Source organism: Bombus vosnesenskii, unplaced genomic scaffold (assembly GCF_011952255.1).
Source record: "Bombus vosnesenskii isolate JDL3184/JDL3185 unplaced genomic scaffold, Bvos_JDL3184-5_v1.1 scf7180000013270, whole genome shotgun sequence".
NCBI classification, from domain to species: domain Eukaryota; kingdom Metazoa; phylum Arthropoda; class Insecta; order Hymenoptera; family Apidae; genus Bombus; species Bombus vosnesenskii.
In genome coordinates this window covers 2,354,063-2,375,289 of record NW_022882928.1, presented here as the reverse complement: position 1 = coordinate 2,375,289, position 21,227 = coordinate 2,354,063, and the positions used below count along the sequence as shown (strand labels likewise).

Here is a 21,227-nt window from a genome sequence, read left to right as displayed (position 1 = left end):
GTGAGAATAAAAATAAGTGTCGCGATAGTTGTACTAATTAATATAGTATAATAATAGTAGTAATAGTAGTAGTAATAATAATGGTAATAGTGATAGCAGTAGCAGTGATGATAATAGCACTGTTGGTATATTTCTCTTCCTTTTGCTTTTTATCCATAATAACGGTTCTTTCTTCCTATCTTTTTTAAATCTTCCGAGTCTTATGCATACGTATCGATAATTAATCACCGTAGCCGCTTACCAATAATCACCGTATATACAATGTACATACAAGTATAACATTTGTTGTATGCCGTTTAACAAGATTTACAATTATCTTCTTTTGTCGTTCATTATGTGTATATAAATATATAAATTTACATGGGCATACATAAATTTATATATTTATATTGATCATAGGCGTGTATGCGTTTGTGAATAAAAAGTATTATATTTATGTAATTGAATAACATTCTCTCTACTCTCGATAATCAATATTTAATTAGTTACTTACGTGTGTAAGCGACACGACAAACTACAGCTGCCGAGACTCACGGGGACGAGAATCGAACAGCACGTGTATTAGTCGAGAATTAGTTTGTGTTAATTAATATGCAACTAACGTGTCACGTTTCTTCCCGACAGTAGATTCTCGGTCAACTAAAAAAAACTATTAATTTACACAAACTAGATGCATCAGACGACTTATGTCCTTTTATACATTAAGTAAAATAAACATTCTAGCTGAATATCATTAATATATTTAATTAATCTCTACCTAACGTGTTATTTGTTCATATAATCAATATATTAATACAGGGACATACGGTAATGAGGTCCCGAAACAGAAATCATTTTCTATTTGCCTAGTTTCGAAATTCGTTATACACTATTTTACAATTGCCTATATAATTATTTACAATTCTTTTCGCAATAGCGAATCTATCTGTATGTCGCCTAATCCACAGTTTCTTCACTTATAATATGTATATACATTTGTTGTGTATGCAAGAAAAATATTTCTCTGAATGTAATTTAATTGGAATTATACATATCTTTGGATCGTGACCAAAAATAGATTTAAGTAACAACTCGTAGGTGGGGTATTCTCGATTAAGAATGGTCAATCATTGCGTGAATTGTCCACGTGTGCAACCTTAAAAGTCAAATGCGATACGCGCTAACGTAAATAACACGATAAGTCGACATAGTATAACAAACGTTTCTTTCGTTGTGTTCGACAAGTAAAACGTCGCTCAAAAAGTAGAACGCGGCTAAGTATCCTTAAAAAGTACTATAATGAAGATAAACAAGCCTAAAGGAGAGAGCCAGTCGCAAAATATTGAGATTGACCATTCTTATTCTAAATCATAATATTTATCACTTACGACGAAGATTAATATTCTTTCAACATTACTTCGATATGCAAGTGCAAAAGCATTTTTTTCACTTTTTCATTATTTTTTATACTGATCATTCTATACTGATTAAGTTAATAAATTCTTCTATCTATTATCTACTATTGACATAGGCAAATGAAGTTTTCCACCTGATGGCATTTTTTACATTGTTACACGTATTTGTTTGTTTGTTTGTGTGTGTGTGTGCGCGTGTGTATGTTTACACGCGCTCGCACGTGTAAGTGTGTAAGATTTATATTTATATTTATATATTAGTTTCATAAAAAAAATTAGGTATATAATTGCAAAAATTCTAAGTACGTCAAAAATACCATCAGGTTGTACTCATTAATTTGTGCTTTATCCATTAGAATGTATAACGAAGAAGTACCTTTTTCAGACCTTTTAGAAGTAACAGCCCTATCACAGTGTGGCTCGGAGATGAAGGCTATTTCTCTCTCCTTATGTGGACCAGACTTTATAAAACAGACTCTATTTGTTTAATTTCCTTCTCGGGTGGTTCTTGTGGAGATGGCGCAGTTTCTACTATTTCAGGAATATCTTCTTCGTTCTCTTCTTCGATATCTTCATCAATTGGAGTCAATGTATCTAATATCACAGGCTGAGTCTGTAATAGAATTATTCTTACTCGTTAATTTACAGTACTCTAAATAATGTTTATTATTTGTTACTATATATCTACCTGCGGCGTTGTGCACCGTTTCATAGCTGGCGCCATGAAACTAGTAACCGTGCTTATAAGGAAGAAAAATCCTGCCATAAAGAATGGGATACTGTAGCTTTGTGTTGCGTCATAAACGGCACCCGCCAAAGGTGAACCAATAATAGCTGCAGCTCCTCTAAATAAGATTAAAAGACCAAATGCATTGGTCAATTTGTCTAGCCCTAAGAGATCTACCAAAATAATCGACGTCAAAGAAATGTATCCAGCTGAAATATTACACAAACATATAATATCGAAGCAAACAATGAGATCCATAATAACATTTATTAATTTCAATACTTACATATAGCTATACCGAAAAGAATGCTCATAATGATATAAGCAGGATAAGAATGGCAGAACGGTATCGCAGCTACAGCAACTGTCGATATAATTAAGCAGATGTTGTTCAACAACAGTGAATCTACTTGTGGAAAATCCGCGATATATCCACAAGCTACACGGCCCAGAGTATTAGTAATTCCAATTATAGATACCAAATATGACGCAAGAGTCTTGTCGATATTCTAAAAACAATTAACATTGAAAAACTGATCATACAACAAACAATATGTAGTGAAAAGAATATCCTACAATCTTTAACTTACATCTAAGACCGCAGCGTCTAATAGATATACAAACGGAACGTATAATCCAGCCATTCCAAATACATTACTGATACCAATTAAAAGAAACACTGGATCCTTTAGTAAAGATAGATCCATCATCGTTGACAAAGCTTCTTTAAACGATTCAGGTAATACCAAACAGGGACATAGAGGTTCTGTAACATTTACTATGTTTTAATAAATGTTTATGAATAGTTATGTTTGTATTTTTTTGAATTACTCACGTTGAGGCGCCTTTTCAATGTCGGTATCTTTAACATCTCCACGTACGGATTTTGATAGTGAAAGAACACTTTGACGATAATTTGCAAGTGATTTTTGACTCTGATATTCTGGTAAATTAACCACACTGCCACTGTAAAATATATCCTTCCGCGATAGTGGTCGAATAATTTGTGGTTTCTCTTTTGGTATACTAGATTTGCTGGTAGTAAAAGTAATACTTTCCCCATCCTGTAAAACGTATCATTTATGGTATAACTTAACAGTCTTTTTTTGTAATTAAGTATATTTTTCGAAACTCATGCTAAAACACTTACTACATCTATTTCTGCATTATTATTCCGAGAACCCATAACGCTGCTCGTCGAAAGTCTTAAGTGCAAACTCTTTCTAATATCGCCATTAGAATTCAACGTTGTTCTAGAGTTCTTAATCGCACTAAGACTTGGTTTATATCTCTCGCTAGTGCTAGTTTTACGGATTCGATCGAAAAAGGGTACAGAGCCATTTTTAGGTAAACCTTGTACGTGAGTTGTAAAAGCAGGTTGAGAAGCATTTCTGGGAATTATCGGTTTGAATTCGCTTTCAGACTTTTCTGACATATCTTTTGTATCTTTGGTATCATCGATATTTTTTCTGCTTTTTGATTTAGTGGAAATACTCTTTAAGTCCATACTGCCACTATTACTAGTTGCTCCACTGGAAGAGTGTTCTTGTACTTTCACCTCCGATATAGTGGGCAGGGTTGGCACCGTTGGAACTGGTGTTAAAGGAGTTCCTTTAATATTACAAATAAATGAAGTACATCGTAAAATACGGTGGTGTTCGATCATCAATATAGTTAATTTTAAGACAGATTTTCTTACCAGGCACTAATTGGTCTAAATTGAAACTGGAATGAACACCAGGATCAATGTTAATAGGCATTTTCATTCTTTTCTCCATAGATCCATCAGGCAGTTGTACCATAAAATAAGAACCTCCGATACTTCCACGTTCCATTTGAAATCTTTTTTCTTCTGCCATTCTTTGTAATAATGGTTTAACAGAAGAAGCTTTTGGATATTCTAATGGCCTCATCATCGCACCAAAAACCTATAATTTTCCTGTTGTTGTTATCAAATATACGATCTATGTTCCCAAATGTCTTAGAAAGCTAATAGCTACACTTACAGCACAATTTAAAATAAGACCAGCCAGAATTAAATTTGCTCCTTTCCAATTATATGCTTCTAGTAACATTGTTACAAGAGGTGGAAATGCAAATGTGCCAAATCCTGAACCACATACAGCAATGCCTGTAGCTAGAGATCGTTTAGTTTCAAAATAATAACCTACGCAAACTACTGCTGGTAAATATATTAGACCAAATCCAACTCCTGAAACAGCATAATTATTATAGCATAATCGAAATGTAAATAAGTAAATCAGATTATAATCCAAAATATTATACGCACCTCCCATAACACCATAAGTCATCATAAGCATATTTACACTGGTTGAAAATGTTGAAAGTACAAATGCTGCTGCACCTAAAAAACTTCCTGCCATACATACTGCCCTACATCCATACTTATTTGTTAAAGCACTGACAACAGGTCCTAAAAATAGATTGAATCTTTTTAACCAAGACATTATTACGCTTGAAAGAAAGATGATATTTATAATAAAGAAATTTACCAGCACTGAGGTACATGCCAGATAACAACGAGCCAACCCATGCAGTTTTTCCTTTTCCTTCTCCAAAATATGTAACAAATTCTCCCAGAAAAACGCCAAATGTATAAGCAATACCGTCTACTATCATGTTACACATGAATGACGCAAATACCACCACCCATCCATATCCACCATCAGGTGGAGGTGGTATATCGTGGTATTCGCACAGTGAACCCCCTTCATCTTCTGGAGATGCTTCATCACTAGCTCCATCAGTGGCAGTTAATCTTGTATGCTCTTCTACAGAATATTCACTGTCCGTCTGTAAAATGGTACAACAACATTGATAAATTTGTAACTGATATACATAAAGAGTTAACATTTTCTTATTTTTCTACATTTTCCCAAACATTATTCCAACAAAGTAATTCACCCTTCTTAGAAAATTTGAATGAATATTTGTTTTTAAATCTTGTTACATTGTAACATTGATATTTGTGTTTGCCTTGAGTAAAGTAGTGGCAGTTCACCTTGAATACTGCAAGAAAAGCTTCATTTCATGCCAATGCATAAATACATAGGCAGATTATAGATATTTCTATACATGCCTGATTAACAGATTGTTAAATAAGAATACTTATAGATTTCAGAAAATCATACAGATTCAACTACGATTTTATGACATCAGTTTTACGAGTGTAAATTACTTTCCTCCGTTGAAAATAAAATGAAATTATGAGAATGAAATGAAATAAATCGAAAAGCACGCTACTGCGGAAGATATCTTTTGGAGCGTAATGTGAGAACGCGCGGCCGTATTATAAGATGATCTCATAACGCAAACGTAAGCATAGATATGGCTACTGTGACTTAACCATTCCCTAAGGCTACGTTTATCCAAGGTAAAATAGCATTTCCTTTGAATCTAATAAAGAGGAAGCGATATTGATCACGCGATAAAACGATCATGTTTAACGAAAATTCCTTAAAATAAGGAAATTTTAAGAATACTAGAGAAGAAGATAATACAGATCACATAAATGAGTGTAATTTCATGCTTCCTTAATTCTGCTGTATTCTTCGAGTCATTTTCGACTCAATCGTGACCTTCTACCGTTTCTTCACCTCGAGAAAAATATAAAAAAGTCGTCAATGGTATTTTTAAAACACCTTCTTCAAGATATTTTAAGTCCTTCAACATGAGTGAGATTGGAATATAAGAATTCGAGAATCGCAGTAACGTTATAAGAAGAAATATTTGTAAGGAATTTTTTTATAGAAATGTCGAAGGATCGAAATAGTTCCGTACAATGACCTCGAGTATGTTAAAATTATTAAACGAATTTAAATACAGCGCTAGAGCATAGGACACGCATATCGATAGGCTTAATAGTGACTTAGCTTAGCGGAATGGAAGGTCAACCCAATCAGCTGATCCACTGTCATTAGAATTGGCAAAGTGTGCGCCACCTAACGTCAAGGCAAACGAAGCTCGACGAGATCATTGTTTTCGACCTTGTTTTCGTGGCGGTCGGTGTCACATTCGCAACGGGTGCAAATCGTGCACACAGCCATGCAGTAGGTACATGGCTGTGCTGACAACGTATACATATGCGTGTATGGTGTGCCAGCCGTACTCGGTTCGTGTTCGTCAGAACCTTCTGTGCGAAAGTGTAATTTATGTTGATTGTCAAGGCTAAGTCACGTGTCGTCCCCGAACCAAACTGGACAAACAAACGAAGCAATTACGACGAGAAACGATGTAAAACGGAACGAAACGAAACGAAACGAAACGAAACGAAACGAAACGAAACGAAACGAGAGTGCCTCGAAACTCGAGGCAAATCAGATCACCCAAGAATGAAGAGATCGAATCACGCAAGAGGCGCGTAAACGTGGTAGCACGCGCTTTACCAAATAGAGACAAATCTTCGAAACGTACCGTACTGATCTTTCGCACGCGACGCGAGCCGTATTGGCTGTACTGCGACTTGTTGAGCGACACGCGCGACATTCTACGATCGCTTTAATGTCACACTTCACTCGTTTCGCCGTTGGCCTCTGCACACTTATGCAAAGTTCTATTTTCGTAGAAGTGCGCGCAGCTGCGCGTTGTATGTTCTTTCTTTCCCGTGACTTTATCCCGTGGCAAGGTTTTACCACGCTGCGTTTCTTACGCGCGACTTTAACACACTCCCCCTGTTAGCGAATAACAGGAGTAGTAGTATCAGTATCACTCGTCAAAATCCGCTGCCATGTCTTTCACACTCACGCGCTCCCGTGTCAACTCTCTATTGTACTGCCATATCGCACGCCTTAGACCAATTAACGGATTGACGGTTATTCAACGGGAAAAAGAGTGCGCAACGGCCCCTTAAAAAAGTACACTTTTTTGCAAAGATTGAGAGTTCACGTTCTATCTTGTCCCTCGTTGCAGCGCACGACAACTGTACACAACGTATATACGCGCGAGGTGACGCGTCTCAGCCAAGCTCAGATCATCAACAAGCTCTAGCCACGAGACATCGGATGCACGCGAACCAAATGACACTGTATACCTCGTAAATACGGCACGCGCAAATTGTCATGACAATTTTGCCGGCAGAAACGACTGGTTTCTACTATTGAGACGTATAACTATTGCGTATCACTACGCACTACGATGAATCTATTTATATACAAACACCGTAGTTATAGCCTTTCTTCCTCCAACGTCCACGAACAAAGTAACTTTGTTCTCTACGCGTACAACATTCTTTTTTCTGTCATCGTGAATGGCTTTGACAAATGATCTTTGGTGTAGTGTAAAAATATGTAATGCTGAATGCGACGGAACAGCATGCAATGGTGTGTCAATAATACGACCACTCGATCGTCGATTTGGCGATTACGAACACGCGTGCAGTGCAAATGCACTGTTCTGTTTACCACTGTTCTGTTCTAGGCGAAATCGCGATGCACCAATGACTAAACAGCACAAGTCTCCGTTGAAAATTTAAGTACCCGCCGGACAAAAGAGCTGCTTACGGCAACGAAAGAACACGGACCTCTCGTTGAAGCGGTAAGCGGTACTGATCGGTTGTGCGCGAAAAGTTAACCTATAAATGCGAAGCGTCTCACACGCGTCCCCTCCCTATCTCACAATTACGTGGCGCGACAACCAGACGACACTCGAATTTGCATCGTTCATGATTCTAAAAGAAGCCTTGAATTTTCACACGTACGCAGTTTTCACCTATCGCGATTTGTTTTAATTAAAGCAAAATACCTAATTTACATATTCTGCACTATAGGAAATACGCTTTATACAAGGCGCAACGGTTCGATACAAAATCCGCCTAAAGGAGAAAAAATCAATACGAGAACGGTTATAGTATTTAAAACGACCAAATTACATACTAAATTATAAACTTTCTCCTTGTTTTTCTCCATGTTGCAAATAACCGTACGAGCAGTTGATGCAATCTTAAACGATATAGAATTAAGGAAAGATGTTATATTTGAAGAGGACAAAGAAAAAACAGACAATAAAATGGCAGAGAATCGGTTTAAAAGTTTCAACGGCCGTTTCCATATAGCTATAGCATGGTCAAGTGTATTTGATATAAGATGATTTGTATCCTAACGAAAGTGTTACATAAATGAAAGCTATAAAGCATTAAGAAGCTGTGATCATGATGTAAACAGTACGAATCTATTGTTTCATTTATTTTTATGCCTATAACAATTTTTCGTAGAATTGTCGTAAAAAAAAGGACATTCAAAATATTTGTAGTATAAAACATTTCAAATTGAACTGAAACAAATTTAAAATTTTTTCTAGCTAAGAAATTGCTCTAACCACGCATCTTTGTAAGTATTGCATTCCATTCACAAAGTCAAGATATGCTTGGTCGACAAAGGAGCACAAAAATAAGCAGCTCTGTGACACTGCGCTCCACGCGAGGCCAAAAACCTTTTCGTTGTTCATATCCGTCCAACGGAGGCAATGTTTGTATCAAGGGCTACTTGATGCATTATTGGAGGAATTGCAACTCCGACTAACCAACACGTTGCAGCTCAATGTCACTCAGCTCTGCGCGGATGATTCACATTTGGCATAATAATGGAGAGATCGACATGTTATTTCCTCTAACGTGCAACTACAGCAGCAGCTTTTGAACTTACGTTTAATGTTTCGACATATTGTTCCACGCTAGCCATTAGTCCGTATTTAATCTTGTAAGCCACGCGCTGTAGTAGCTTTTTCAATATCAGGGGTAGAGGGACAAGCCTACCTTGTCACCCGAGGTTTATGCAATTTTTAGAGTTAGTTGTTTCGAGACGTTACCTCACTAAACAAATATTTGCTGGCAACGATCTCGTACTTTAGGAAGAAAGTGACAGTTCCCGATGCGGTGTTATTATCTGGTGGCTTCGAGAAATCATGTTCATGGTCGAGCGGCTGAATACAGTAGTGTCGCGTTAACTGGTCAGAATTTTGCTGGCCATTGTTATCCCTGGCCAATTCTTCGAACTGATTTCGTAGTGTGACTCTCTGGACTCTCTTGCACAATAATTTACAAACTAATAATATTAATTAGTAATATTAATGAATCAGCAATTTTCAAATTGTAAATTTTGTGTGTGTGTGTGTGTACACTCCTTATTTATATTATTAAACTAAATGTGTAAGAGTTTATTTGGTTTACAAGGAAGTATTACCAAGGTCTTTGGAATTTTATTTAAAGTAGTACACTATGTGAAAAATTACTTAAACAGTCTGATTCTCTCGAATTCTATCTTTTCTTTGTTCCAAACATCTGTTCGAAAATATCTCGCACTCAACAAGGAAGGGAGATACTCGAGATTTTGTAAAAATATACCTCCCTCAATAACTGGACAGATAAGGTCCCAACCCGTGGCCAGTTAGCGAGGCACTACTGTAGCCATACGGGAAACATCGTACATCGTAAAGTGACCATCATATCGTAGCGTGACGCGCGCACTAATAATCTAAGTTGATGCTTACACTGCATGAAATTAATCTTGCACGCAAAGGAGGTTACCAATATATATATATATCATATGTCGTGTTATCAAGATTATCGACAATGTACATGAAATCTCGATTAATCGATTGCCATTTAACGATGGCCGTCTCCACGAAAATCACCAAACAATCGAATTACAGCGAACACAAATGAGAGAGCTGGCGAAAGGAGGCGGGGCGATGAGGCAGGAGGGCACTAAGTAAACATTCTGAAGATGATCTCGAGTCGATGTATAACAGTGGTGGAAACACTCGAAGAATCAGCACCGATAAAAGGGATAGGTAGATGGGAGGAGAATGGTACCACTGGTATATAACGTCGATCACGCGAGAGTTACTGCTGCAACATGCTACATTCCACTGGGTGTTCTGTGTGCTCGTCTCTACGCACGAGTACATTTATGAATTAATTAGATAATAACCAACGACAATTAGTGTTGAAGGCACGATACATGAAAACACCATCTGCTTCTGATCTCCGCTGAAAAATTAGCAGGCAGAAGCAACGGCACGATACCGTTTTATAAAATACAGTCAATTCGTAGTATTTGACGAAATAATAGCGATGAAAGAATTTTATTTACTGAAACAAAATATGTATTATACGAATGATTTGTCAGCCGACGAGTACTATCGTAATTTCTTTGTTTCAACCTAAAATAAGGTTGAGCTCGAAATAATTACGAATCAATCGATTTGAACAACAACGATCGCGCATCTTTCTTTCGAACTTCCAACTATAAAGCTTTCGAAGGCGTCACGAAACGTGCAGAAACGCAGATAACATCAATGATTTAAAATAATCGCGAGAACATCTGGTCCTCGTCTTCTCGGAAATGTTAACGGCAGCAGTAGCTTAAAATGACTCAGAAACCATAAATGAGAGCTACATCATGATATTTTCTCGATTTGCAACAGGCCATTGTTTACGACGATGCTAGCCCCTTCTTCGTTGTCTCAGTTTGCTTAGGACCGCGAGATACCAGGCGTCGCGATAAACGCATGAACATAATAATCGAGAAAGGAAGAGCATGTTCCCTTTGCTGAATGAATCACATCGTTTGACAAGAGTATACGCTTTAAATTATCATAACCTCACAGGATTGATATTTTTTCTCCTTTTATCCGCACGTATTTATTATGTCGCGATAAGCTGTTCGGAAAATTTATTGAAAAGATTAGAGCGTTGTAGAACTGCTGAACAGCAGTTTTTACGAATTCGAAGAGACGTCGATATCATTGATATTACAAACGATGCAATCCAACCTAATCGTACTTAATCGACTCGAGGGAAATAGGGAAATTAGCTGCTGTTTGTAATCGCAATTGTTAATCGCCTATTTCTTCCGTCTATGATTACGAAAATTAACTGTCACGATCATGTTCATCGATCTTTTTAATCACTCTTAGCAAATTAATAATAAAGCCCAAGTGTGAGAAATTCGTTTATCAATTATTGAGAGCAATTTATTCGCGTCGATTACAGTGACTCACGAAAGTATTTACTCGCTTATCATAGAGAACATTTATGAATATATTATACGTGTTATACAAGAGGTTTTGAAACTTCATCGACAATGAGATGAGACATAGCATACGGTAAGATATTGTATTTGGTACAATATGAATACTGTTGAAAATGACTTCATTAAATAATCAACTATTCAAATATTTTCGTAACCTCTGTGACGTGTACGTTCAGAACAAATATCTTATAACTTGTATATATGTATATTTAGTCATGACTTATGATAATGCTAATGAAGTTTCAAAATGTTTTGTCATATAATAATATACGTATTATATTCGTAAAAGATTTTAGTAGTATGTATTGAAATATATTCGTGAGTCGGAGTATGTTCATTTAAACAAGAGGGCCTTCGATAGAAGCAATCAGATTCATGGACACGTTTTCCTACTTACGACCTAACGCTCTTGGGCCGAATAGCCCAAGGATAAGGGAAATACTCGACATCGATACAGTACGATAACGAATTCAACAAACACTCAAAAGATAAGATGTTCGCACGTAATAAAATACATCTTAATCCATGGCTCGACACCAATCCATTGTAAACTGGCACGTGATATGGTCTATGTCTGCAAAAAAAGTAATAACATCCACAGACTACACCCAAACGTAGAATCTCGTACGCGAAATCTGTCTCTGTAATGTTACCGGCAATATATCGATGGGCCATTTGTAAATGTGTATTACCGGTGTCTTAGATAGGTAGAAGTGAACACCTTCACTTATGTGTATCGTGATTAACTCGATCGGGTCGTATATTTCGTCACTTGAATTTAAATCCGCCATAATCCGTGGTAATCACGATCAACGATATTTATCGAAAATCTAACACCCCGTGAGGCTTGCCAATTAACGATTTGTATACACGCGAGGAAGAGAACACGTTCACCACCGTCTGCCGCCGCTGTTCCGCTATTTATTTAAATTGAATTTCGCGTTAAACCAACAAAACAATCGATTAGTATTGCTTCGACCTTCCCTAAGTTAGGCCACGTGCTGGCATACCATGGTATACCGTTTACATTGAAATTCGGTAGTTTAGATTCAAGGACAAAAAAGTTACGATTACCGTTTACACCGAACGCCATCGATGCATCGTAAGCATAATCGAACTTCGATTAGATATATCTGTTTATCTCGATGTGAAATTTTAACGACAATAAGGCGACGTCTACAATTACGATTGACAAAATACGATACAAATAACGAAGACGATAAAATGAACATTTTTGCAGACAATCATTTCGTTAAAAGACGAATCAATCTTACATACCTTATTCTTAGGCGACATCACGAGATGCTGGCAGCAATGTCCTATTTAAATGAAGATGAATACACCCCCGTCGTGAATGAGAAAGCGAGTGAGAAAGAGAAAGGGAAAGAGAGATGGCAGGTCTTGCGCCACCTGAGTGGACAGCGTCCAGCTGCGGTATGGGAAACAAGCGATATGAAAATGCGCGCTGCTCAACCACCGGCTGACTTATCGCATCGCAGTCGTCAAGTCTGTCCGATTCCCCACTCTATGAAATATCCATCTCACTCCATTTTGTTTGTCAACTGTTCTCCGTGTATACTATCACTCGATTTGTCGGATGCTCTCTCTTTGTTTCTACAATTTATTCCTCCATACGCTTATCCTTTTCTCATCCTCTTTGTTGCACTCGAGACCAACCATCTTCCTTCCGCTACTAGATTTGCACACATCTCGCGATACGAATACAGAACGCGCTGCTGCTGCTACTGATCTATCGATATGTATAAAATCCTGGCTATGTGTACGCCCCGATATTCCAAATATGCTCAAGATATCATGGTTAGATGAACATCTCCCATATAGTGGCCACGATATTACAGACTATCAAAACGATGTAATATCAGTGCGATTTAACTATGCGAATAACGCTATAATAGAAGGATAATAGAAGGATAAAAGATCAGCGGAAAGGTTTACATCTCTTTTACCGCAAAATTTTCGTGGAATTCGTTACGATCAAGCGGAGGTTATTTTCTAAATTAAACAGTTCCGTGTGTTTCGTCACGAAAGGAGTTCTAGCGCAGATGCGCGAATACGTCTCTGTTTTATGACGAAAATAGAGTAGCAAATCGTAGCGTTCGGCTCACCCATTTCACGTGTTTTAAACACCGCTTCGGTTCCTTCGAGCTTTTTCTACGATGATTTTTCCACTGCCTTACTATACGGATATGAGTTGAATCATGACATAAAGACTAACAAATTAGGAAACAAGCACGTGAAAAGAAGGACGATAGATAAGAAGATGAAAGAGACTTACGACGTTATTGGCCATAGGCTTCGCCTTGATCTGCAGGCCATCATCGTCACCGATCTGCTCCCCGATCTGTTCGCGGCTGCTGGCGGGGCCCATCTCGGCGCCGCGGCGCCCACCCTAAAGTTAGTTGTCACTATCTTCAACGAAATTGAAACAATCACAGCTTCGCGATCCCGTGTCCCCGTGTACGAGGAACGAGATCAAAGCTATTACCAGCCGGATGACACCTCCTTCGGGCGGTCCGGTGCGCCCCCTTTCGAATTATGAGCTCTCCATTGGTGTTGCATGAACAATCCTGGAAGTCGTAGCTGCTCGGTGACAGCTTCTTCCGGACGATCACCGCGACCTTCTTTTTCTTCTTCCTCCCTCTGAGTTTCTCTTGTCCTCAGTCCATCGGTGTTCTAACGCACAATTATACTCTGAAGAGAAGAGAAACGGATCTTGCTCTTGTCGAAGGGAACGGTCGTCGAAGGATAATAGGTTATTTCTTCGGAGTGCGGTTAAACGACGGTCATACGTCACCGATCGTTTCTTTTTCCGGTGTTCCTCGTTACGACCAATTTGGCGAAACCACGACACGATCGCCACCAATAGCACCAATTCCAGATCAGTTCGAACCCTCAACGATGACGAAGACGAGGACGACGACGACGAGGACGTAGCATACACCCCGCGCACGACCTAGTCCACGGAATTTCGATCCACCTTCCAGGAACTTACTACGTACCGCCTCCCCCGATCCGTTTCGTTCAATCGTTCGCGTTCCAGTGTAAAATTGCGAGAAAAAAATTAACAACCACTCTGTCACCGTCCTCGCTGTCGTTCGCGTAAGTATATTCACGGTACAGCTAGATGATAGAGAACGTAAAAATTCTGTTGGAGAGAATTTTCTCGCAGACGATCCCGCCGCGGGTGGGTAGCGCCGCGGCGCCCCGGGATCAATAAAACGACCGCCCGGCCGTCGCCTTTCCTAGGTCCTGCCTGCCTGCCTGCCGTGATCTCCCGTTTACGCGACGCTGGACGTCGCGACGCGTACCCCCCCGCTGCTCTTCATACCGCGGCCGCGAACGCGCCGGACCTATACGTAACACGCATGCGCGATCTCCTGTCGCGCACGCCCCCACGTGGTCTTTCCTCACAAGCTTGCGCAGCTCGATTATCGACGCGACAGTTGGTCGGTATCGCATGCACTTATATCTAGCCCTTTCGTCCTACCTCTGTCCTCCTTTTTCCTATTCTTTTCCAATTTTGTCTATCTCTTCATGCGGGATAATGAAACATACAGATTTTTTCGAGTTACTATTTCTGTTCGTGCCGCGTTTTTTTTTTATTTCTCACGGGAATGAATGAACGAGGTTTTCCTTATCGCGAATCATAACTCACATCAACATTTCGTTCTGTGACAGTTAATTCCATACAACAGTTTTCCAATTTTTCTCTTTAGTATAAAATAGAAACAAAGAATCGCGGTTATTTTCAAAGATCCATTCATATACTCGTCGGATTCAAGAAATTTGTTTATGAAAATATAAAAGAAATCGGTTGAACTCGAAGGATGTAGCAAGGTTAACGACGAAGATAGTTTATTTTCTGCTTCTTAGTAAAATCGGATTTTTATTTTGATATTTAGACTAATTTATATACAAACATATAACGCGATCCACACCTTACTATATGTATCGATCTTGTCATATATTGATCCTACATGGTTGGTAGAAAGTTGTAGGTACATACTTACCTACTTTTAAACGATTCTATAGTTACAATTAAAGCGTTCGTGTAATTATTTGATTTATTGGAACAGAAGTACATTTACGAGTTCAAAGCGTTCAAAGTTTGTCTCTTGGAAATCAGATAACTGTAGTTTTATCGCAACTTTCGGAGTTGGCTGTGGATGCTCAGTGAAATTTAGAATAGCATGTTTACCAATTATGTACCAATTATTTGCGTTAAATAAGCTTAACTCTAATATTTTCAATGAAATCTTTAATTTAAGAAAAACTACTTACTTTGCGTTTAATCACCGTTTTTTCGAGATGTAAGTCCATAAAGTAAATAAACGTCGTGTCTATTCTATTAAAAACTACTTGTATAATTATTTTAATTAATCAGAAAATACTTGTGCGCCCGATTACGTTTTACTATTCAACCGTGTGCATAATCGGTTTTGTATTATTCCGTATGTTATTCCGCACAATTGCTTTTATTTTGTAGCTGTATAAGGCAGATCGATATTCGACAGTTCTCAAACTAGTCACGAACACGTTCTAAAGATATATTCTGTTGTTTGATAGCAACGCAATTGTAAAATAGAATCTTTTAATTCCCATTAATCTAAAAGATTAGTTACATAAACAAAAATTCCTTTGTTATTAACAAATTTCAACTTGAGCTTATCGAATGGAGAAGAAAATCCTGATAGTCACGCGCTCAATTCATACGAATAAATTTCTGTGAATCTCGCAACTGTTTTATCACTTGTTTCGCGACTGTACTCATTTCATTTTTGTTCGAAATAGCGATATCTTCTATTTTGCTGATCGGTAGGGTGGTGATTAAGTCTTGAATGTATTTGGGATTCGTTAAACCATATGTCATCGAATGCAACACGCGCAGACAGAGGAACTGTGTCTCATCTGGTAGCGAATTGTTCCTCAAATAACAATTTAACACGTCGCTTACTCGTGACTCGAAAAGATACTGCAGCCCGGTTTTATTCATACTGACATTATAAAATGTCATCAGCATTAATCTATAAGAGACACGGCATGATTAAAAGTACAAATGAATTGTTAATTTGCCGGTATTCGCAAAATTACCTCTTTAGTGATAAGGAACCTTGCGAAAGTGGCAAAGTGGGCATGAGTTTCATCATTTTTTGTACAAAAGCTCTACCATTCGGATCAGTCATTAAAAATTCACGTCCTTCGGGTGTTGCAGATATATTTGATACAATGCCTAACAAGCCAATTATAAACTGATATTCGACGTTGCATGTGGGGGGGAAAGCATTTCGATAAGTGTTTATAAAAGCGACGAAACTTCCGTCTGTTATCGATAAAAATTCGCCGATCATGTGCTGGAACTATAATGAACCAATTAACGCGAAACTGTACTGTCCGTTGAATACCGGAATTAACAATATTTACCCCAGAAAGCCAAACGTCGACAATTTCTGGGAGGCGAGATGCACGCCATGTTAAATTGCCTAAAACTGCTCCCAAAGTTGCACAGTATGTACTTTGATTCAATATCTATAGAGAGAGAGAGAGAGAGAGAGAGAGATAATAAACATATCTATTAACATAATGAATGCTAATGAATGTTTTATAAATTAAATTATAGCCGAATCACTTGTTCTCTTAAGTATTCTATTTCTTCCTGTGCCTTTCTGTTTCTGTCCACTTGCTGTTGGAGTTGACTGTGCAATTGTTCACACTTTAGTTCTATGGCTGAAATTTTCTCTTTCTCTTCTATGAACAACGAAATCATTAAAAAGTGAGACGTTATTGTTTTCTTTTGAATAAAAAACAAACAGTATGTGTACCCTTATTTATTTGATCAGTGAATGATTTTGGAAATGAGGAAATAAGATCCTGAATATTTTGACCACCTTCTATATTTAGTTTCTTTAAATCTATATCTAATCCAGAATTAACAAGTGCTTGAGGGACGTCTGTTACAAACTTATGGATGCTTCTTTTGACGGTCTTTAGAGTATCCTCCACAGAAATCTGAAAAATTTTAATATGCTTATATTACGTGGATGCACAGTTCCTTTAGTATCAATTCCTTTTAACAGGCTTTCATATTCTAAAAATCTCAACATAGATATAAAAGGACCCATGTTAATCGCTCTTTAAACATCAAAGAAATATGAAACCAATGTGAATTTACCAAAAATTGTTTTTCATCTTCTAAATTTGTTTGTCTTTCTTCATCATCCTTGTCCATGATTGTTTAACTGAATTTTGTGTTGATGCAAGTAATTCTCATGTATGTTTAACGGATTGATATCAATGAAAATACTTTCAGCATGTTGACAACTGTCGTAACCTGCATGAAACATAAATCGTTACAGAAAGTGGGAAAATTCAAACATCAGCGCGGTACAATTTAAAACATATAATAAGTTCAGATATAGTTAACGCGTATATGTATTTTATAACAGATAATTCTTCCGTTACTTATAAATTATTTTCGATTGTAATGCCTCTTTCTCACAAACGACAAAAAAGATTAAAACTTTATTTCTTTGATTATAATTTCTTCAAATAAAAAAGGGATAAAAAATGTAATATTACATATTACTAATTTCAGTCAACAATTTCAGTCTAGCCAAAATAAGTCTTGTACATGAGCGTACTCAAGGAAGCGATATATTTGATGAAAAAAATTATATTGCTAATAAAATAAAAGTGAAGATTCTGTTTTTTAAAGTTCTGAAATTGATATTTGAATTTAATTTAAAGACATCTCTGTTTTAGAATAGAAATCGAGTTTGAGTTTGAATTTTATTTTTCGTTCGATACATTAGTGTTATATTAATATTGCTTCTCGTATGAAATACGCTTAAGTCTTATCTTCATTGTAAGGGCATCATAAGGTAACTGACGCAACGGATGTAAGCATATATTTAGCCTCGCGTGGCCTGCATTTTATGCATCTCGGAACGCTATAGCGTGTGTGCGTCTTCGTGTTATGATGCAAAAAAAAAGCGTTAATTATAACCTTACGATTAGGAGTTCTCTTATTTTTAATCTAACTCGAATCTCATTAGAACATATTGCTGTAATCTGAGTAAAACTGCATGTAAGTTGTAAAACTGTACTGATTAACATCTTTATATATTAGAACTTAATTCATGAATTGTTATTATACGACAGTTTTTGATCTCAAAAACTGCGAACAAAATTTCATTTACTGTGTAATATGAACAATAGTACAATGTTTGCATCTTTTCCTTTTTTGTAGAAACAGTTATGCTATATAAAATTAAAAGTTAAACAACATATTTAATGCGTTTAACTATTATATAACGTAACGATGTTTTATAGATCATTATTAATTTTTAGACACAATATGAAGTTTTCAGAAGGAGAAGAAGTACTTGTAAAACATCCAAGTACTGATAGATACCACAAAGGTAAAATATTAAGTATGAGAGGTGAACGGTATAAAGTACAATTTGAAACAGGCATTGAACAGTATGTTCATTCAACTGATATTAAGGTACCTGTTTTGTTAAATTTAAGCTACTTTATATATTTTAAATATTTAAATTTTCTCTACCTCTTTTTCTCTTTTACTACTTTTTTTTCTTTCTGTATAATTTCTTCAAAATTTTAGATGAATAGGCCATCAAGAAGTACAACTAGAGCTAGTAGTAAAAGTAGAAAAAGTCCCACTAGATATTCATCACTCAGAAAATCTCCACGCAGACGTTCACCCGGAAGATCTCCATCTATAAATAGACAATCTACAAGGACTCAAAAATTTGCAAAAATTTCTCTACCACGAATAGAAATACCTAGGGGTAAATATATTGTTACAAATAATCTGCTATTTTTTAACAATATTATTAAATGAATTGACATTTTCCTGCATAAAATATATAGATATGCAGGATAATGGCAATACTGACAGTAAAAAGAATATAAATGATGACGAACATTCTATTGAATCAATGCCTCTTCAATCGCGATTGAAAGAACTAGGAACAGTGACACGTAGATCAATGAGATTGTTATCTGGTACGCTAAAACCTGAATCAGATCATAAAATGGTTTTATTAACGAGAAATATTAATCGAGCTGTCTCACTTCCCATAGAAAGGAAGAGTCAAATGCATGATTTTAGTGTTGATGTGAAGGAAAGGGGGCATTCAGTACAAAGAGATCAAGTAAGATTTTTGTGTATTGATTATTGTATATTATGATAAATATTCTATGTACATTTATTAATGTTTGACTTTAGGATCTATTAAAAACTATAAATTATGAAAAAGATGTAGATATAAATCCACAAGTAATAGAAAAACGAAAGAAAGAAATCAGCATGGTTAGTGAGCCACAAGAATGGGGAGGATGGTTTGGAACCCTTCTTCTTATAGTTTTATCACCCGTGATAATGATACTACCGCAATTAATGTGTATAAAAGATGAATGTATACTTGGATATCCTAAGATACTAACAGACGTAACGTTATACGTAGATCTTAGAATTTTTACTGCATATTTAGGTCTCTTTTTATTTGTAATAATTTTTTCGACTATACCGATTGGACGAAAAATTGATGGACCACAAAATAGAATTGGAAGATTACAGTATCGTCTAAATGGTGGCTATTCAATATTTAAATTACTCATTTTAAAGAAAAATTATATGAATGAAATAATTATTTTGCATACTTCTTTTAGGTTTTTTATGCAGCCTTTTATCAGTAATCATATTTGCTGCGTGTATATATAAAGAACTAGAAGTCACTGATCTCGTTATACAAAATTCTGTACAATTTTCAATTAGCGGTTGGATTCTTGGAACGATTTTATCATTACTATTATTTGTAAAGGGTGGCAAAGCTCCTGTAGCTAATCTAAACATACATGGATCTACTAACAGTATGATATATAATTTTTGGCAAGGGAGGGAAATAAATCCACGAATTGGTCCTGTGGATATCAAAATAAATCTTTTTCGGACTTCCATGATAACAATAGTAATAATCATTCAAAGAGTTTCCTCATCTGTAGAAATGTATATTATAAGATATGCACGATTTTATTCGAATTACAGATTCTCATAAATTTGTCCATTGTGATAAAAACAATTGAAGAAACGGAAACATATAGTTTAGAACATCTTAACATAGGTGTTATGTTAGGAACTTTACTGCAAATAATTTATGCGATGGACGCACTCTTCTTTGAATCTGCAATACTAACAACTTTTGAAATAATGTATGAAGGAACTGGTTACATGTTATGTACCGGTTATATGATGTACCCATTTTTATTGGCTTTTACAACAAAGTACATGTTATATCACAAGTAAGTACTAAGAATAAAAAATAACAGTACATCATGTCACTGAAATTTTATTGAAACATGTTTCTTCAATTTTAGAACACAATTCACTTATCTGTTTGTCTTTCCTATACTTGCATTTATAATTGGATATTTGCTATATAGAATAAGCAATTTACAAAAGAATGAGTTCAGAAGAAATCCTTTATCTCCATCATTAATGCGTAAATACAAAATCATCTTACATTTAAATCAATATTAACATTACAAAATTAATTTTTCATATTATTTGTACATTTATTTTGTAGACTTAGAAACCATACCAACCACCCGTGGTAAGAAGCTTATAGTATCTGGATTATGGGGTCATGTAAGACATCCGAATTATTTAGGTGATATAATAATGTGGTGGTCGATATCGTGTATAAGTTTGGCACATAATATTTTGCCTTATTATTATGCAATTATATGTACAGGACTGTTGATATATAGAGCAAGAAGAGATAATGAACGTTGTAAAATGCGTTATGGTTTAGCTTGGGAACAATACACGTCACGTGTTAAGTACATGATTTTATATCGTATATTTTAGAATATAATATGTAGAGAATATTAGCAAAGCTACCTTTAGATACCAAAATATGTTATAAAATTGTACCTTTAAAAACTGCAATGCTCATTATTTTATAGAATATTTTAGTCGTATTAGAATCGTTATGTAGAGTTCATATACTCACA

General features: G+C 36.3%; 3 protein-coding genes and 1 long non-coding RNA gene across 14 annotated transcripts; 2 read left to right on the top strand and 2 right to left on the bottom strand.

Annotated features, from left to right (window-relative positions):
• Positions 1–180: 180 nt before the first annotated feature.
• LOC117230915 (monocarboxylate transporter 3) lies at positions 181–14,449 on the bottom strand. 8 transcript variants are annotated; one of them, XM_033488810.1, is made up of 12 exons: positions 13,678–14,449; positions 13,468–13,601; positions 4,635–4,935; positions 4,412–4,555; positions 4,128–4,333; positions 3,821–4,049; positions 3,272–3,732; positions 2,957–3,185; positions 2,712–2,887; positions 2,408–2,630; positions 2,083–2,330; positions 1,858–2,007 (listed from the first exon to the last, which is right to left on the bottom strand). In XM_033488810.1, the coding sequence occupies exons 2-12, from the start codon at positions 13,558–13,560 to the stop codon at positions 1,858–1,860; spliced, it is 2,460 nt and encodes an 819-aa protein (XP_033344701.1). In that variant the 5' UTR covers positions 13,561–13,601; positions 13,678–14,449. The 8 variants fall into 8 exon arrangements, with proteins under 8 accessions (XP_033344704.1, XP_033344708.1, XP_033344709.1 ...); XM_033488812.1 differs by having other exon boundaries at positions 13,468–13,581; XM_033488813.1 differs by having other exon boundaries at positions 181–2,007; positions 13,468–14,449.
• On the top strand, positions 7,564–8,306 carry LOC117230930. The gene is made up of 2 exons (XR_004492884.1): positions 7,564–7,674; positions 7,907–8,306. It is a non-coding gene; the product is annotated as an uncharacterized LOC117230930 (long non-coding RNA).
• A 793-nt stretch (positions 14,450–15,242) lies between the features above and the next one.
• LOC117230924 (heat shock factor 2-binding protein-like) lies at positions 15,243–17,977 on the bottom strand. Of its 2 annotated transcripts, XM_033488838.1 has the most exons (7): positions 17,652–17,977; positions 17,362–17,520; positions 17,012–17,198; positions 16,819–16,937; positions 16,614–16,718; positions 16,284–16,549; positions 15,895–16,216 (listed from the first exon to the last, which is right to left on the bottom strand). In XM_033488838.1, exons 2-7 carry the CDS (start codon positions 17,416–17,418, stop codon positions 15,895–15,897), a joined length of 1,056 nt encoding a protein of 351 aa, XP_033344729.1. In that variant the 5' UTR covers positions 17,419–17,520; positions 17,652–17,977. The 2 variants fall into 2 exon arrangements, with proteins under 2 accessions (XP_033344731.1, XP_033344729.1); XM_033488840.1 differs by lacking the exon at positions 17,652–17,977 and having other exon boundaries at positions 15,243–16,216; positions 17,362–17,591.
• A 109-nt stretch (positions 17,978–18,086) lies between these two features.
• On the top strand, positions 18,087–21,156 carry LOC117230919 (delta(14)-sterol reductase LBR). Of its 3 annotated transcripts, XM_033488828.1 has the most exons (10): positions 18,087–18,276; positions 18,522–18,696; positions 18,814–19,000; positions 19,083–19,217; positions 19,296–19,366; positions 19,441–19,804; positions 19,884–20,182; positions 20,260–20,513; positions 20,589–20,713; positions 20,798–21,156. In XM_033488828.1, the coding sequence occupies exons 2-10, from the start codon at positions 18,547–18,549 to the stop codon at positions 21,079–21,081; spliced, it is 1,869 nt and encodes a 622-aa protein (XP_033344719.1). In that variant the 5' UTR covers positions 18,087–18,276; positions 18,522–18,546; the 3' UTR covers positions 21,082–21,156. The 3 variants fall into 3 exon arrangements, with proteins under 3 accessions (XP_033344719.1, XP_033344718.1, XP_033344717.1); XM_033488827.1 differs by having other exon boundaries at positions 18,540–18,696; positions 19,083–19,366; XM_033488826.1 differs by having other exon boundaries at positions 19,083–19,366.
• The last annotated feature ends 71 nt before the right edge of the window (positions 21,157–21,227 follow it).

Bases quoted from the DNA above. Each gene is read 5' to 3' on its own strand.
- LOC117230915 (XM_033488813.1), bottom strand. From the start codon at position 13,560: ATGGGCCCCGCCAGCAGCCGCGAACAGATCGGGGAGCAGATCGGTGAC. The intron at 4,334-4,411 runs GTGCGTATAATA...ATGCTGTTTCAG, and splicing joins GACTTATGGTGTTATGGGAG to GAGTTGGATTTGGTCTAATA. The intron at 2,008-2,082 runs GTAGATATATAG...ATTCTATTACAG, and splicing joins AACGGTGCACAACGCCGCAG to ACTCAGCCTGTGATATTAGA.
- LOC117230924 (XM_033488838.1), bottom strand. From the start codon at position 17,418: ATGGACAAGGATGATGAAGAAAGACAAACAAATTTAGAAGATGAAAAA. The intron at 17,199-17,361 runs GTAAATTCACAT...AAAATTTTTCAG, and splicing joins AAGATGAAAAACAATTTTTG to ATTTCTGTGGAGGATACTCT. The intron at 16,938-17,011 runs GTACACATACTG...CGTTGTTCATAG, and splicing joins CACTGATCAAATAAATAAGG to AAGAGAAAGAGAAAATTTCA.
- LOC117230919 (XM_033488827.1), top strand. From the start codon at position 18,547: ATGAAGTTTTCAGAAGGAGAAGAAGTACTTGTAAAACATCCAAGTACT. The intron at 19,367-19,440 runs GTAAGATTTTTG...GTTTGACTTTAG, and splicing joins ATTCAGTACAAAGAGATCAA to GATCTATTAAAAACTATAAA. The intron at 20,514-20,588 runs GTAAGTACTAAG...CTTCAATTTTAG, and splicing joins AAGTACATGTTATATCACAA to AACACAATTCACTTATCTGT.